General features: G+C 40.7%; 1 protein-coding gene across 4 annotated transcripts in view; it reads left to right on the top strand.

Moving 5' to 3' along the window:
- Nucleotides 1-1,829: 1,829 nt before the first annotated feature.
- Nucleotides 1,830-18,367, top strand: part of TGFBR3 (transforming growth factor beta receptor 3) — a 326,559-nt gene continuing 310,021 nt past the window's right edge. For 2 of the 4 annotated variants that reach the window (XM_089668931.1, XM_089668930.1), the window contains exons 1-2: nt 1,830-1,973; nt 2,355-2,515. In XM_089668931.1, coding sequence (XP_089525057.1) covers nt 2,461-2,515 — 55 coding nt within the window. In that variant the 5' untranslated portion in view covers nt 1,830-1,973; nt 2,355-2,460. Of the gene's footprint in view, nt 1,974-2,354; nt 2,516-18,367 lie in introns of those variants that run through there. The other 2 variants (XM_089668928.1, XM_089668932.1) reach the window with 1 other exon arrangement.

Raw genomic sequence — 18,367 nt, 5'->3', positions numbered from 1 at the left:
CTAAAAAGATAGCTGAATACATTTTGCTCAAGATTTATAAAGAAAGATTATTTTTTTGCAAAATTTTATAAGAAAAACACTTTTATTTTCAAAATGTTTGGACGTTTTCATTTATGTAGCAACAAAATAAAAATCCCAGTGGTGAATAAATACCACCAAAATAAAGTTTTATCTGTCTCAAAATGCTTGAGGTGATTGTAGCCGAATTAGTGCATTTGCGACAGAAACAATTGAGTACTGTCCGTGATACTTTTTTTATTTAGCTAGCTTGACCCCCTCTGTGTGAGGGTAGTATCCCCCCCTCCTTTTGCTGTATCTTATCTGTAGCCTTTTTTTTTTTTTCATCCCTTCTAACATTCTGCTTAAACTTTGTGATTTGTAATAGTACTGCTTGGACTTTGAAGAAGGGGACATACCTCGAAAGCTTGTCCTCAAAATTGTATGTTAGTGCAAATAAAAAAAGTATCACGGACAGTTCTCAATTGTTTCTATCTGTCTCAAAAAAATGCTAAAAAACGAATATGGGTACAGTGTTGCATGACCGCGCAATTGTCATTCAAAGTGTGATCTCTTAGATTGTAAGCTCCAAGGAGCAGTTCCCTCCTAACCCTCTTGTATTGCTGCTGTATTGTCTCCCGTTTGTAAAGCGCCGAGCAAACTGTTGGCGCTATATAAATCCTTAATAATAATAATAATGATAGCACTGAAAGCTGAAAATTGGCCTGGACAGGAAGGGGGTGAATGTGTCCGGACGTGAAGTGGTTAAACTTTACAAAAAAACAAAAACTGGAAGCTGATTAGTTTTTATGTGTTTATTTGCACATTTTCCAGTGCTGAATATTGATTGTCATTTATGATATACTGATATATATATATATATTATACTATATATATATATCTGTGTATGTGTATATATATATAGTATACTGTATATCCAGTACTCTATATATTTTTGTAGCATATATGTATAGTATATACAGTAGTACTGCTGTATGTGTGTGAAAATTGGCCTGGACAGATAGGGGGTGAAAGTGTCCGAACTTGAAGTGGTTAAACTGTTAAAAAACAAAAACTGGAAGCTGACTGGTTTTTATGCAGATCTGCATCACATTTTGCACTCTACAGTTTTAGTAAATCAACTCTAGAGTGTGTATGTTTCTTTGCACATATTCCAGTGCTGAATATTGTTTGTGATTTATGATATACAAATATATATATATATATATATACACACACATTATATATATATATATTTGTTGCACATATATTTTCATTGGGATACCTTTGGGGCACATTTATATTTTTGATTTGGTTGCTTTATAATGATTTTGGATTTGCCATGCTATTTATATTTTTCATTACATTTCGCACAGTGCAGAGTCCGGACTTGAAGTAGTTAAACTTTACAAAAAAACAAAAACTGGAAGCTGACTGGTTTTTATGCAGATCTGCATCAGATTTTGCACTCTCCAGTTTTAGTAAATCAACTCCAGTGTGTGTATTTCCAGTTTCACATATATTTTCATTGGGATACCTTTGGGGCACATTTATATTTATGATTTGGTTGCATTATAAATGATTTTGGATTAGTCATGCTAAATATTATCTATTTATATTTTTCTTTTCATGTATTTTCATTGGAACAAGTCATTTGAGGCATTTGTATGATTACATTTCACACAGCGCAGCACCCTGTACAATAGTCTATAGCTAATATCCCCAGAATAGTAATATTAGTAGAACCACTAGATGGCAAAGCTACTCCTTCCTCTGTCCTTGGTGCACCCAGCAGCAGTAGAGTACAGTGTGAGATTTGCCTTGCATCAAGCTCCTCCTCCGGGAAGAGCCAGGCTGCTGCCCCTTCTTTCCTCTCCCAAGCTTTGAGTGTCCCAGAGCAGGAGATGTATGAAACTTCAGCCCAGTGGGAACTGAAAGCAGGCATTATCTCGTCAGCGTCACCCTGAGAGCTCTGGGTAAGTTTGTAGCTGTCAGATGCCACTTAGCACTGATCCCTGACTCCAGGAAGGCTTGTGTTGGCTTTAAGGGCATGTCCAAACATCTGGCTTCTTTGCTCTTGTTAGGACTGCTCTGCATCTGGATGAAGTGTTTCTCCTAATCACGCTGGTGCTGTCATGTGGGTTGCTGTGCTTTTAGCACGCTGACAATCTGCAAAGTTTCCGAATGTTTTTGTGCCCGGTGTGATCCCGAGGCAGTGTCATTTCCTTTGCTGTCCAGTGTGGACTCCTGTAAGTGCTTGTATTCCGCTCTGTCCTGCAAGGAATTGGGGGTGGGATATGTCAGCAGGATGTTTTCATCAGCCGCAGATTCAAGTTTTCTTCTCTTTCCCTTCTCAGGCTGGACGAGGATCTGCTGGATACAAATAACGGTGAACTACCAAACTGGGGGACTTCGTCAGTGGACTGTGGAAGCTTCGGAAGAAGAAGATCCTGCGCGGATAACATGATGATGTCCCTGAGTGTGTGTCTGCTCTTCCTCTTACACTTGGCATCTACAGGTAAAGTAAACTGTCATCTGCGTGCTGTCATTTCAAAGCCATGTGCTTGTGTCGCTGGTGTTGTTGCAGCACGACATGTTACACCTTGCCTCACCTGCTGGGGATACCCTGCTACTTATATTAGCGCAGCCGCTGAAATGCATCTAACAATTAACCCCTGCTAATCGCTCATTGCAAACATCATCTTTTTTGGGTTCGTTCACACCATATCCGAAAAGATGGCATTTGCAATGAGAGGTTAGCAGCATCTGATTATGAGCTGAATTTCAGCCCCTACCTAGTATAAGTAGCAGGGTATCACAAGTAAGTTAGGCAAGGTATAGAAAACAATTGCTTTCTATGTGTCCTATTCAGATCATAAGGCTGCTTTCACACTGATACTTTTTTGCTGCGTTTTTACCTTGCTTAATCGCAATAAAAATATTTCTCTTTAAGGCTACAGACACAATAGTTTTGTCAGCAGGCGTCAGACAGGGAAGTGTTTTTAACGCTTCTCAAACGCTTATGAAAATTCTGCACATGGCAGCACACAGTGCTGTTCACACTGAAGCATTAGCATGGCGCCTCATGTCGAGTCAGGAGTTGAAGCCTCCCATTCAAGTCTATGGTGCCACTCCTCAAACGCCTGGCAGGCGTTTACGGTGTGGTTGCAAGGCGTTTTCGGTTGTGACGTGGTTGCGGAGCGTTAATACCATTTAACTTCATTATAGGCGTTTGCGGTACGGTTGCGAGGTGGTTGCAAGGCGTTTGCGGAGCGTTAATACCATTTAGCTTCATTATAGGCAGTTGTGGTGCAGTTTTAATGCTTGGCAAACGCCTCGAAACCGCGCATATGGCGTTTGGGGAGCATTTGAGGAGTGGTAAAAACGCTTCCCAAACACCTGTCTAACGCCTGTCAAATGCTATAGAGGCATTTGGCAAGAGTTAGAAATAAAGTCAAGTGTGAACAAGCCCTAAATCCAATGGAACTCATCACATCACTGTGCTGCAGGTGCAGATTAGATTGTAAGCTGCCAGGATCAGGCCCTCCTAACCCTCTTGTATTTAACTGTATTGTTGCTGTATTGTCTCCCTTTATATTGTAAAGCGCTGAGCAAACTGTTGGCGCTGTATAAATCCTGTATAATAATAATAATATTAACAATAAAGGTGCAGTTCATTTTGAAAAATCCTGCATGCTGCATTTTTGGTTTGCTTTTCAAAATTGCACCAAAAACTCAGCTGCCCATTAAGATGAATGTTCAATGCATAAAAAATGCATTTTTGGTGCGTTTTATGAGTCACATATTTACAGGTGCATGCTGGGAGTCGGGCACCCAGAAAACGCACCAGAAACACATAAAAACCGCATATGCCTTTTCAATGCATTTTTATCAATGGAGCAGTGTGAAAACAGCCTATATGTGCTGCGGTGTACAGAAAAACACAGTTCAATGTGGTGTGAACAAGAACGTCAAGATATAATATCAAAAAATGTGTTTGATGTTTGACTACGAACTTATTTGTATGTTCTCTCTGATTTGCAAGGATAGTCCTAGCATTTGGCAAAAACATTTGAATTTTGAAACGCACCTAATTTTCAGCACTGATTAATGTCACAAAATGATTCGTTTTTTCACATTGTGTTTGCTCTTTATATTCTTTTTCTCTTGACTGAATAAGCCTCAGCTTTAGTGTCCATTCACTCCATATGAATTGGGATGCATTGCCCAAAACAAGCAGAAAAACCATGAATTTAAATTAGGGTTGTTCACACCATTGCATTGCATTGAAAAAAAGTACAGCATGCTCTACTCTTTTCACATGTGTCAACGCAAAGCATGACTGGGAAACAGGAATTTTATTCAAGTGAAAAAAAAAATACAACACATTGGGGAGACTTCATAAAACTGGAGCATTCAGAATCTGGTGCAGCTTTTACATGGTAGCCAATCAGATTCTAAGGCTGGCCATACATTCTACAATTTTCTGTCCAATTTATGCCCAATTTCCTTTAGATTTACCTTCAACTATGTAGGACAAGAGCCTGCCTAATTGGATACAATTGAAAGTGCTGTTTAGGTTTGACCTAATTTTATATGGTTTTTGGTAAATCTAAAGCAAAATTCTCAAGAAAATGGTATAATGTATGGCCAGCCTTACTTCAGCTTGTTCAATTAAGCTTTGGCAATAAAACCTGGAAGCTGATTGGTTTCTATGCACAACTGCACCAAATCTTGCACTCTCCAGATTTAGTAAATAACCCCCATTGGGAGGGATTTACTAAAACTGGTGCACACGGAAGCTGTGCATAGTAACCAATCGGCATCTAGGTTTTATTACTAAAGCTTATTTGAACAAGCTGAAGTCAAAAGCTGATTGGTGCACCAGCTTTGGTAAATATTCCCCAATTTATGTAAAAGTGCAATGCAACACATGTTAAAAAAGCAATGCAGTACAACGCAGTTCAAAAACGCATGTCACTGCATGTCAATGCACATGCTTTAATGCTAGCCTTGTGATTTGAATGGATCCTAAGTGTCCCTGAGTCTTCGGTCAGACCGAAGCACGACTTCACTTGAATTGGTACGATTTCAAAGTCGGTTGTCAGTGCGACTTCACGTACGACTTGGAAGACATCTGTGCGACTTCATACACTGATGCCTATGCAAGTCACACCTGAATTTGCAAAAAGTAGTGCATGAACTACTTTCAAAATCGGTGCGACTCCGATGGAGACCCCTTCCATTGCGGACAATAGGGTACAACTTGTCATGCGATTTGCAACGATCAAACTAAAAGTTGTTTTATCTTTTTTGCACTTCTAAACTCTTGATGTATTGAGTATGCTTGGTGCAGGCTAATGCAGGCCATACATGGTTCGAATTCTTTTTCGAAAATCGAAAAAGACGTTTGCTCGGTAATCTGATGGTGCCATCAGTGTTTTCGAAAATTGGCTGACCAAGTCATAAAGTTCACCCCATATAACAGGTGAAACTTCTGTTCCTTCCAGGTCATGGCTCATACGCATATTCTTTTCGGAAACATGATTGTACGATTTGATTATCATTGAGTCAAAAATCGGTTGTTTTTCACGCATTTTCCTACATGCCTGATCACCAAAAAGGGGAGGAACCACGAAAATCGTCCGGTGCCATTGACCCACTAAAAGAGCAAAAATTGTCCGATTATTCTTAGGTCTGATTTTCGGATGAAAAAACGGTCGAATTTCTACCCATGTATGGCCGGCCTAAGCTGTAGTTCTCTGACAGGCAGGGGTCAGGTCACATGTTGCTTGCTTGTCAATAGCTGATGGTGTGAACAAACTGCTATATCCACTTCCCCAGCAGCGACAAGCTCACACTTTACCCCTGTCATTTGTAATGAGGTTGGATCATTGATCACTGTAGGTGTTTTAGAAAAATGTCAGGGCATGCTGAGAGGAGTAGTTCTACAAGCTGGAAGCCTCCTGTCTTACGCCTAGCACATTTCAGCTTAGGACTGCCAAAGGTGTATTGCAACACATGTGACAAGTACTGTACCTGGAGTTTGTTACGGCTTTCAAGTGATTAAACACTGTTGAGTAGCATTGCGCAGTTTATTTTAATTACAGATTACCGCAATACACATAAACCGCACTCTAACCTCCCAGCGGGAATGCTTATTCTCGATTATTTCTTTACAAGGTAATAGCTCATCTATGCTGCCCACATTCTCCTTTTAAGCATTTTCTCCTAATAAAGTAATTGTGAAACTGGATATTAATCTATAAATAGTGTTACTTCTTGGTTCTAACGTCATTTACGATTTCATAAATCCACTTTGCCTGGAGTGCATGTTTCACCTGTTTCATATAAAGCGCGTGTGCATCCTGTTCAGTGTAATACGCAGCTTACTCCATCGCTCTCTCCGCTGTTTACCAGCACCAGTCACAGCTGTTTCTAATAGCCCCCATCTCCCAGAACGTCACTTTTGCCTTCTATCTCATTGAATTACATTGCAAGGATTTCTTTTTGTTATCCCCACGATCCAAGAATTTATGTAAGGCTCTTGGCTGCAAATTTCCTGGAGATGCAGATTATTATAGATTTCAAGTTGTGAATTGAGGTGCTGTGCTTATTGTTAAAAGTTCAGCTGGCCGTACCGAACAGATTATTCAGCGATAACGGCAAGGAGATCTGACAGTTACTTGTTGTGAGATTGTTCTTGCATCTACCAATACTGCAGGATTTCCATTCCAATATTTTTGGTAGTTTGTTATACTATAGCATGTTTCCTTTTTATTTGATAGCTGCTAGATTTTCTTTAAAACAAATCACATAGTTGGATATTTGTATTTTTCCAATATCATAGGTTTCCTGGGCTACTGTAGGTTTTATTGCTTGTATGTGCTTCTTCCAACTTGGATTGTAGCATATATGCTTGATTGGCTAAGATGGTTGATGAATTTGTCAACAGAGGACATAAATGTGTCAACATAGAGGACATACATGTGTGTTTAGTAGTACAATGTTCTGATCAAACTGAGAGAACCAGTTTGGATAATGCACTAAAATCAAAGGTTGGCACTCAGGGCTCATTCACACTTAGCAATGTGTGACCAGTGGGTGGTAAAAGCACACAGTTGAGCTGCTGTTTTACTACCCAACCCTCCTCTCCCCACCAAGAACATGCAGCCACAAATGGCTGCCACAGCCATGATACTTTGCTTTGTGTCTGCAGTAAATATTAAACTGAATGTCACATTCGGTGAGCAGTACCAATGCGATCTACTTAAGTGTGTAGGGTGTGCCACAGCAGCCCTGCAATCATGTGCAATGCACACAATGGAGGTACGGTTAGTTGACACTTTCAAGGTGAATATTGGACAGCACAGTGGCTAAATAGTTCGCACTTCCGCCTGGCAGTACTAGGGTCATGGGATTGAATCCCAACCACGGCACCACCTGCCTGGAGTTTGCATGTTCTCCCTGTGCCTGCGTGGGTTTCCAACCACACTCCAAAGACATGCTGGTAGGTTAATTGGCTCCTGTCTAAATTGGCCCTAGTATGTGTATGTATGAATGTGAGTTAGGGACTTTAGATTGTACGCCCCTTGAGGGTTAGGGACTGATGTGAATGTACAATATATGTAAAGTGCTGCGTAAACTGACGGCGCTATATAAGTACCTGAAATAAATAATACAGGCAGTGAGGAAGCAGCATATAACTCCTCCTCGTTACCTACTAAATGCCGATCCACCCCAGATCCCCCTTTAGAGGTGGCAAGGGCAGCTGCACATGAGAATGAGCCCTTTTCTGCCTTGTTTCATATGTATCTTTTGACCTCATATTAATTAATCTATGCTTAGTTTACTGGCATTGTTTACATTTCCTTATTTAAAGGAGATTTAATTTCATTTTTCGGTGGGCACACCAGAGTTGAGACCCTTGCTGATTTTTTATGCCTCTCCGAGACTCTGATGGTAAAATTTCCCCATAACAACATGTATCTCTGCCTAAAAGACTATACCATAGATAACAGTTTTTCACAGCTGTATCCTCTGTTTGTTTTTCCAATGATGAGTTTGAGTGGCACTTAATTAACACTAAGTGAGGGGCACTTAATAAGTCAGATCTTCAGAGATCAGGGGGTCAGAGTGGGGAACCAGTCCCAGCTGTTATATCAGGCGATCTGGTTGCATACTCTATGCTCTTTAACCCCAGATACCCGTATCCATCCACAGATGGACCATAGTAGTCCCAAGGGAACCTTGGATCCTGTAATTCCTCCAGCTGAACAAACTTTATTGGTTTCATGAACAGCTCAAACATTACAGACAGATAAATATCCTATTACCAATGACCATTTCTTAGGGAAGTATGCCATGGCACATAAAATGGTAGTTGGCGCGGGATGTTTGTCTGTCTGTAATTTTAGTATGATTCACTTAATCTCTTCATCTGGAAGGGTATGGGATCCAAACTTCTTCTCTGCATCCAATTATGTGTTTATTCTGAAAGAAGGAAGATGTTTTGGGAGAGTGTGACACTGTCCTTTGCTTTTGTGATGGTAGCAATAGTTGGGTAAAATGGGAATTATGGTGTGAAAAAAGGAGAAGAAAAAGGAGTCCTTACAGGTGAAGCTCAATGATCACTTGGTGAGGAATACATGCTCACCCCCACTTTTTAAATATGCTTTGCATCTTGCCTCAAAGTAACAAATAGTTGCAAAGTTTCTTACCTGGAGATTTTGCCAGTAACAGCACTTCCTGTTGTAGGCTGACAACGCTAAGCCACTACCTAACAATTAGTAGCATTGTTGTCAGCCTGTCGTGTGCGTTCTCTTAGCCGAATGAACCTGATAGCCCAGGGTTTTTTAACTAGGGTTCCTCTAGAGTTTGCTAGGAGTTACTTGGGCAATGAGCAATTTCTGCCTCTCAGATAAGTTCCCATTGACACCACTGACCTTTTTAGCTATTTGTAACAGGGGAATTCTTCCCATTGTACACAAGTGTAAGAATCCTTTCCACTGACCATCACACTAGGGTACACTATATTGCCAAAAGTACTGGGACACCCCTCCAAATCATTGGATTCAGGTATTGCAATCACTTCCATGACCACAGGTGTATAAAATCAAGCAACTAGGCATGCAGACAGCTTATACAAATATTTGTGAAAGAATGGGTCGCTCTCAGGAGCTCAGTGAATTCAAGTGTGGTATTGTGAAAGGCTTCCACCTGTGCATCCGTGAAATTTCCTTGCTACTAAATATTCCACGGTCAACTGTTAGTGGTATTATAACAAAGTGGAAGCAACTGGGAACAACAGCAACTCAGCCACAAAGTGGTCAGCCATGTAAAATGACAGAGCGGGGTCAGCGCATGCTGAAGTGCACAGTGTGGAGAAGTCGCCATCTGTCTGCAGAGTTAATAGCTAAAGACCTCCAAACTTCATGTGGCTTTCAAATTAGCACAACAACAGTGCGTAGAGAGCTTCATTGAATGGGTTTTCATGGCCCAGCAGCTGCATCCAAGCCTTACATCACCAAGTGCATTGCTAAGCATTGGATGCAGTGGTGTAAAGAACGCCGCCACTGGACTCTAGAGCAGTGGAGACATGTTCTCTGGAGTGATGAATCATGCTTCTCTGTCTGGCAGTCCAATAGACGTGTCTGGGTTTGACGGTTTCCAGGAGAACGGTACTTGCCTGACTGCATTGTGCCAAGTGTAAAGATTGGTGGAGGGGGGATTATGTTGTGGGGTTGTTTTTCAGGGGTTCCAGTGAAGGGATCATTTAAGGTGTCAGCATACCAAGACATTTTGGACAATTTAATGCTCCCAACTTTGTGGGAACAGTTTGGGGATGGCCCCTTCCTGTTCCAACATAACTGCACACTAATGCACAAAGCAAGGTCCCTCAAGACATAGATGAGCGTGTTTGGAGTGGAGGAACTTGACTGGCCTACACAGAGTCCTGACCTCAACCCGATAGAACACCTTTGTGATGAAATAGAGCGGAGACTGCGAGCTCGTCTGACATCAGTGCCTGACCTCACAAATGCGCTTCTGGAAAAACATTCCCATAGACACACTCCTAAACCTTGAGGACAGCTGTCCCAGAAGAGTTGAAACTGTTATAGCTGCAAAGGGTGGGCCAACTCAATATTGAACCCTACAGACTAACACTGGGATGCCATTAAAGTTAATGTGCGTGTAAAGGCAGGCTTCCCAACACTTTTGGCAATATAGAGAATCATGAGTTGTAGATATAGTAATTTTTAGCAGGGGTTCCCTGAGACTGGAAAGTTATTTCAAGGGTTCCTCTGTACTGAAAAAGTTGAGAAAGGCTGTGATGGACCAAATAGCCCAAAAACAACTGAAGAAGAACAGAGAGCAGGCTGCCAGTGTTGCTGCTAATTTTGAGGCAGAGGGTTAGCGTTGTCAGCCTGAAGTAGGAAGTTTTGTTACTTGCAGAACCTTCAGGTAAGAAGCTTTGCAACTGATTCACTGATTTCTGATGCCTCCTAGTGACTCTGAGTGGGTTTTAACACCAGGAGACAGCAGCTTCCCAATCATGTCAACACCATGATTAGCTCTCACAGAGGTTACATGATTACGTACTCATCCCACTGGCTTTCAATCAGGAACTGTGACCAAGAACTGTCAGACACACTTGGTCACGGTGCTGGGAGCATTCAGTGATGTCCTCAAAGCACAGAACCTTAGACTGCCATTGATGCATATATGCAGCAACTGGGTGTTAAGGCCAACTTACCCTGCTGCTGCATGATTTATGAAGGCCAGAGGGGGTTAACAGCCCATGCCAATGGGCTTTTGTTTACTTCAAACAGGTTTTGCATTCCTATATAAATCTATAAAAATTGAAAGTCTTTTTAAAGCAGGTCAGCTGAAGGCCAAATGTATGAATTCTGAGTAATCCCAGAAGCATCTCCTGATCAATTACTAAATATGGGCATGTGTCCTGATAAGGGAACTGACATCACCAACGTCCCTACCCTATGGTTATGGGTACTGCCGGGTAGGGAATGACCGGCCCTCAGCTGACTGGAGTAAGAAGTGCAATTTTGGTGTTCAAATCAGAATGAGTTTGAATGATTAGGTACTAAATTCCTAAATAACAGCTGTTTCTAGGCAGCCCCTGTATCCCTATAGACATGAATGGGACCAGCTGCACATGGATGCATAGAATACCTGTGCATCCCATGTGGATAAAGACTGTCCTTCACACAGGTTTACATATAGGTACGTACACCCATGTGAATGAGGCCTACATCCTTAAAAAGTCTATATTATTATTATTATTATACAGGATTTATATAGCGCCACCCAGGGGCGGACTGACCATTTGGAAACTCTGGCACTGCCCGAGGGCCCGGGGTCAGTAGGGGGCACCATGAGATGCCCCTGGTACCTTTTTCATAGGTCTTTTTGAGTTTGGGCAAGGACGTATGGGCCCCATGATCCCCTATTGCCCAGGGGCCCCATGAGTTGTCAGTCCGCCCCTGGCGCCAACAGTTTGCACAGTGCTTTACAATATAAGGGAGACAGTACAATTACAATACATTTCAGTACAGAAGGAATATGAGGGCCCTGCTCATGGAGCTTACAATCTAAAGGAAGGGGGAGGTGATACAAAAGGTGATAGCTGCGTGGGATGATCTGGCGGAGGTGATTCAAGTACAGTTCTTAGGTGGAGGTGGGGTAGCCTTCCCTGAATTAGTGAGTTTTCAAACATCGCCTAAAGGTAGACAGGGTGGGGGCTGACCGATATACTGCGGTAGGGAGTTCCAGAGGATGGGAGAGATTCTGGAGAAATCCTGCAGGGCGAGCGTGGGAGGAGGTGATGAGGGAGCTAGAGAGGAAGATATCTTGGGAGGAACGGAGTGGGGGATTTGGGTGGTATCTGCGGATGAGGTTGGCGATGTAGCTAGCTATATATTTCCCTTTAACGTACCTACACAGTTAAGTACTGTCTGTAACACTTTTTTTTTTTGCAAAATTATTAACAGTACTCAACTGTGTCGTTGCAATGCAATAATGTGTTAATATGGTTACAATTGTCTTTACCGTATCTGTATTCTAATTTGCATGTTTGCGTGTGTGATTGCCTGGAAACTTACCTTTTTACAAAAAAAAAATTTTTGTTTTTTTATTTTTTTGCATGCCCCAAAAAAATAAAACATTTAAATATGGTCTAAATGATAACCAATGAAGGAACTTTATTCCAGGCCATCAACAGTTCTATAGCCCTGGCTTGTTGATCTTTGCTTTGTTGATTGCCATTTGCTTTTTGAGTAGCAATTCTATGGTTTTGTTTTGGTTTGCAAGTGTTTCTGTGTTATTTCAGGGATTTACAACCTGTTACTCTACAGCTGTTGTCAACTTCAAAAGCACTAATAATGATTAATTGGTAGTCATTGACAAGCAGTGGTCTGTACTGTAGGAGAGGTTTTCCACTGACAACTGAAAAGCTCAATGTTGTGGATGCTTTGCTATCTTATCAATAGAATAAAACAATCAGTTTTATTGTGTTTTAAATATTTACAAGTGTTTTTGGATTATCCTCATTATTATCTATTATATATTGTAAAGCACTGAGCAAACTGTTGGTGCTACATAAATCCTGAATAATAATAATTAGGTGGCAGTAATTATACCAATTATAGACAGCAGACTTCATATTTTTTTTTTAGCATGGTGTAACAAAGTATAAAAGATGAAAAAACTCAAATCAGTATGCTTAAGGAACTGCTTTCCTGGGATCTGTATGGTGGCCTTTAAATATTTAGACAAAAATGGTGTAGCATTCAGAAGCTATATAATTAACCAGAGCTGTTTTTTTTTCTGTAATCACATATTTTGTTTTTTCCTTAAATACTGTCTACAAATAAAAAAAGAATAGAAACATAATAAAGTAATGATTATTGGTTAACAAAAATTTGTAGTATGAAATTACCACTGAAAATTGGTTGTTTGGTCACAGTTCTAAATGAAGTTATAGATAGACAGAAGATGTACTTGAGCCCCCTTTTGTTGGTTATTTTAGCACAGGTATTGGTGACATAGTAATATAAAAAAATACACTACAATCCAATTATAATGATCAGTTGTGTATTGACATAGTTGTGAAACATGGATTTTGTGCTTTGCAATGCTGCTTTCTGAACACAGGGCACTTATTGTAGTAGAAGATGGTTGGTCTTATGACAGTGATGGAGTGAGTGTTAAATCTAATTACTTTGTACTGGTTGATGTGATTATTCTCATTTTTGCCTGTTATGTGTTACTGGTCTGTGTCTTAAATCATTTCTCAGTTATGACTTTATACTATTTTTCTATGATTTTTCAATGGGCAAATGTAAACATTTCTTTACTTTGAAAATATATACTTAATTTTCTGAAAATGCTGTGACATAAAACTAGTAATTAGTACCCATTCACATTTAAATTAGAATTAAGCCATTGGATTGGTAGAACATAATTTTATCAGGAAAGAGATCTTCTGGAACATACATGATTTAGCTTTTATTCCATTGATGTACACACTCAATGTGGATGAGGGAATCCTCCCTGCTGAGTTATTGTATTCTGACAGCAGGAAGACTTCCCTACTGTCAGAATACCCTGATCAGCATTGCAGGGTATAGGCGGTGGCGCTCACTGGGCAGGGAAAATCCAACAAGGCAGGTGTACAGAAGTCGATTGGTAGCTCGACTTCTGTACAACCTCCGTGCTCATACATTGGTTGAAATTTGGCCTGCCCCTTCTGAACCGGCCAAATTTCAGTTCATGTATGGCCAACTTTAGTCCACAGAGATTGCTGGAAACAATGGTAACTGAGAACAGTGCAGCACTGGAAGTAATCTGCTCACAAGATATGTAGCAGGATCAATGGGTAAATTTTGCACTTATCAAATAGATCTATTAACACACTTCCAATGGTATTTTGAACAAACCAAAAGAGAGTAAATAAGAGAAGTGTATTGCTAGGTTTTACATACATTTTAATAGTTCTCTCCAATCAGATCTCATTCACTGTAGAGGGGAAGTTGATGAGCAGATTGGAACACGGCCTGAATCCACATATGCCCTAGATCTGCTTCTGAATTCAGCATCAGTGTGTTAAACCATAAGTGGGTTTTTGAACACTTTGTTTAATTGTTCAGTTATAAGACTTCTATGGAAAATGCATCCCCTGTTTTGATCCTACTCTAGCCAGGTAATTCAAGTAGAAAGTGCCTTTGATTTCTCTTAATTAAGATGATTGCAGCTGGAAAAATAAACAGGAAAATCAACAGTGGATTACTGTCATATTCTGGAAAGAATTCAGATAGGAAGGTAGTAAAAAGGCATTACTGTCAAATCCAAGGGGACAGAGACAAGGAAGGCTTCAGAGACTGTTAGCTGAATGCATACTGTCTGCCTAATGTTGCAAATCTGTGTTTACTCTGAGCACCAGTATTAGAAGATTTGAAGAGTTTGTTAGATATTTGGGGAAAACTCTTGGGAGGCAGACATAGATCCAGTGAGCTAACATTAGTAGGTTTGCTTTACTAACCCTCAATTTGAAAGTAAATAGGAAAGTGAAAAGTTACATAAAGAAGTTCCTATTTAGAAAAATAGTCATAGATCTTTGTAACAGTCATTCAACCATTATCATCAGTTGCAGATGGAAAACATGGGAATACCAACATAAAACATATGCACAGTTAAAAAAAAACAAAACAAAAAAAGCAGTTTTTTCACACTGTATTTTGTGTTTCTGTGAGTAAATCTGGAGCCTTGCAAATGTTTAAAGCTTATGGTTCTAGGTCTACCATGCATCAGATGATCATGCTTGAAGAAACACCAGCTACCTGACAGAGTCAGAACAATTCCCATTGGTTGCTCACACCAAGATATTACAATGGTTGTCAGCTCAGTGAGGATTTCTCTGTGATTTTCAGAAAAAAAAAATCACTGACATAAGTAATTTTTCTATGGACATTTCTTGATGTAGTATGAGATGTCCAATCTCTAACCATTTTTCTATAGACATGGTGTTGAATTTACAGTAAATGTGTTGTAGAGCTTTGGTCCCAGGAATTGAAAAGGGATAGGGTTTTAGAGTCAACTACAAGAGGCAACGCTATGTCAGTTGGGGTACCCCAAGTGGTCCTTAGAGTAGTCTGGAGAACGTATAAAGGAGGAGAGTGCCATAATATGCACAAAAAGACCTAGTGGACTCATGCCAGTTTTGGGCACCTTTAGAACCCTTTATCTATAGCATTGAGGATTCACATCTCTTGCTGTGCCTTCAAATGTCCAATCTATAATGGTTTGTCCATAGACATGGTGTTAAATCTACATGAACTTTAGCTCCTGGTCCCAGGAACTGAAAAGGGATAGGGCTTTAGTTCCAAATACAAGAGGCAGAGCTCTGCCAACTGGGGAATATACATGGATCCTCAGAGCGGTCTAGAGAATGTAGAAAGTATGAGAGCACCCCAAGATTGTCATGTGCCCAGAAGGTCTTTATTGTGCAATGAAGACCTACTGGACTCATAACCAGTCTTGTGGTGCTCTCAACCATTCTACATTCTCCATGGTGTTGACTCTGACAGGTCCACAGATTTGATATCCATATCTTGGTATATATACACCTTACTTGCTAGAACATTTACCATGAAGTCATACTCCAGTAGCAAAATTGCATTCCCATGTCTTTCAGCCCCTCAGCTGCCAGTTGGGAGGCTGGGTAATGCTTTCTAATATGGAAGAAGACCCTGGAGAAGTCAGACAGAGGTGTCAATTTACCTTAACATGGATATTATATCAAGTATAAAAAAAATGATTTAGGCTTCTAGGCATGACTTTGGTCACATGATACTGTTCTGTGCAGCCTTCTTCTTATTTTACAGTCTCTGTAAGCAAGGCTTTAGTTGGCTGAGAGAGAAGGTGGGGCTTGAACTAGTGAACATGCTAGCATGCTTTTTAAAAGGGTCATTCAGAATAGGGGTGAAGGTGGCTAGGTGTGGAAGATGGTTGAAAACTGGATGAAAACTTGAAAAACTAGGCAGCGATTTGTGCCAGTTAGTATGTGTAGACATATTTTTTTGGTTATCAATAGAATATGGAAGGGTTTGAACACTATCAGGTTTTCATTGTCCAAACACAAGACCAAATGGGGCGAAAGATTCAGATTTTTTGAGGGTCATTGAAATAGCATCTGGGCATACTATCTCCAGTTTGGCAGCATACCACAAAATGAGGACTCTCCTTGGAAACCGGGAAAGAACCCAGAGTTTTGAATCCACATACGTACAGTCCAATGACAGCTCCAAACCAGTATCCAGGAGCAGAAAAATCCAACACATTACGGGTGTCAAACGCACTGCCCCTTCATTAGGGCTTGCACTGTGATTTACTGCGTGGTACAGTTTCAGGGGGGCAGGTTAAGCCAGTGTTAGTCAATGCATGAAAGGGTGCATTTACTATCACGGGATTAACCTGCCCTCCTGAAACTGTTCCAAGCAGTAAATCACAGTGCTGATCTATTTGGTATCTCTTACCCATGTCCATTTAGTAGTGTGCTTGGCCCCCAAAACATGTTGCCTTTTTTCTGTATAAATCAATGTTACCATTAAAAACCTTGGTTTGATGCTCTCATTGGATTGTATGTGTGAGGTTTTCAGTACTGTCTGTGTCCCCAATAGAATATGGAAGGGTTTGAACACTATCAGGTTTTCATTGCCCAAACACAAGAACAAATGGGGCGAAGGATTCAGATTTTCTGAGGGTCATTGAAAATCAACCCCCCCCCCCCAATTGCTCTGGTGAGCATTGTCCCCAAGATAGAAAGTGAAGAGAAACTCAAAATGCTAAAATTGTCTCCAGGAAAAGGAGGTGGGAGTAAATCTTCCAAGGGGAGGCACATGTTCCAGTGACAACTGTCTAAGGCTAGGTTCACACATATGCTGCTCTGTGAGCCGCATTTTGCGAGGGCACTGTAGCCCATTCATTTGAATAGGCTGCCGTGCCTCCTGAAATTCAGGCAAAAGGTCCCTGCACCATTTTAGAAATCGCAGCCTGCACGGGAACTGCAAGTGCAGTGCTGTGTCTAGTGGCGGAGCGATTACCAGTGCGTGTGGGGTATTATTGAAATTAATGGCATCAGCGCGCATCCAATGCATTTTTCTGTGTGGGTGGTGGCGGCTGCGGGAACAGGTGCAGACCCGCAGCGGGAACCACCCCCACAGATGTGAAGCTAGCCTAAGAGGGTAATTCCTCGCACTTCTTGTTTGTATCCAGGAAAGGAAATTTCCTCAATGGGACAGGGAAAGCAAAAAAATAAACTGACAGAGATTTTATCCCTTTCCATACTCAATGGTTTGACTGTTTAAATACTTTAAATCCAAAGTGATCATGTTTGCCTTTGGTGTATACAAAATCTCCTGCTGCAGTAATCACTTTTAACTGATTTTGATGTTGTTGTTTTCATACTTATTTAGAAATGATGGCCTGGTTACTCTTAAATTTCCAGTTTTATGTGTTCTTGTTTATTAGACGTCGGCGGACATCTATCCAAATTTCCCGTCTGGTCTTCAGTCCATCAGAGGCCCACTGTATTCTGTTAAGGTGGTAGACAGTGTGTATGTGTTTAAATAGACTTAAGAGTTTCCTCTCTATGCTGCTCCTCTTGCCAATGCGTGTGCCGTGTTCCAGGCAGCTGGCATGAGTCCCCTGTCAAAGTAATGCATTTCCTTGCAGTACTTATTCATGTTTGCCATTTATCTTGTGAAATAAAATGATTATTTAAACGCATAAGGATTTTTTTTTCATCTCATTGTAGCCAAACAAAGACATTGTTTTGGTTACCTCTGGTCCAAAGCCCCATTTGTCAGCTGTCATTAAAATGACATAGAAGCTGTAATTGTACAATTTGACAGGTTGAAGTGAGACAGAAATTACGCAATAGACAACATGCATTCCGGGCATCATTTGCAGGGGTGAGTCACACCAGAATACTGGCCAAAGGTGCAGCAACCCACACGGCCAGACTGCGAGAATTTGAGAGCAGATAACAAGCAACTGACTCGTCCAAGCCTGCCTGTTTTCCTATCTATTTGTAAAAGTCCAGATGCGGACTGATGATGACTTATCACCTGCATAGTAGTTTTTTCCTCCTTTTTTATTTTTTTTGTTGGCTTTGCCTGCACTGTCTGCAGTTTTAAATACTCAGACATTTGGCTTTGCACTTATGTAGACACAGGCAGCTGCCCCCTTTGGATGATCTGAGATGTATTTTATGTTTAAAGGCATAATCCACCTATCGAAAAAAATAATAATAAATCCCCCACAATGAAAAATGAAAAATTGTGCTTTTATT

The sequence above is a fragment of the Staurois parvus genome, unplaced genomic scaffold (genome assembly GCF_062004578.1).
Source record: "Staurois parvus isolate SC_StPar_1 unplaced genomic scaffold, SC_StPar_1.0 ptg000066l, whole genome shotgun sequence".
NCBI classification, from domain to species: domain Eukaryota; kingdom Metazoa; phylum Chordata; class Amphibia; order Anura; family Ranidae; genus Staurois; species Staurois parvus.
The sequence above is the reverse complement of the archived record's forward strand: the minus strand, read 5'-3'. Positions and strand labels throughout refer to the sequence as shown.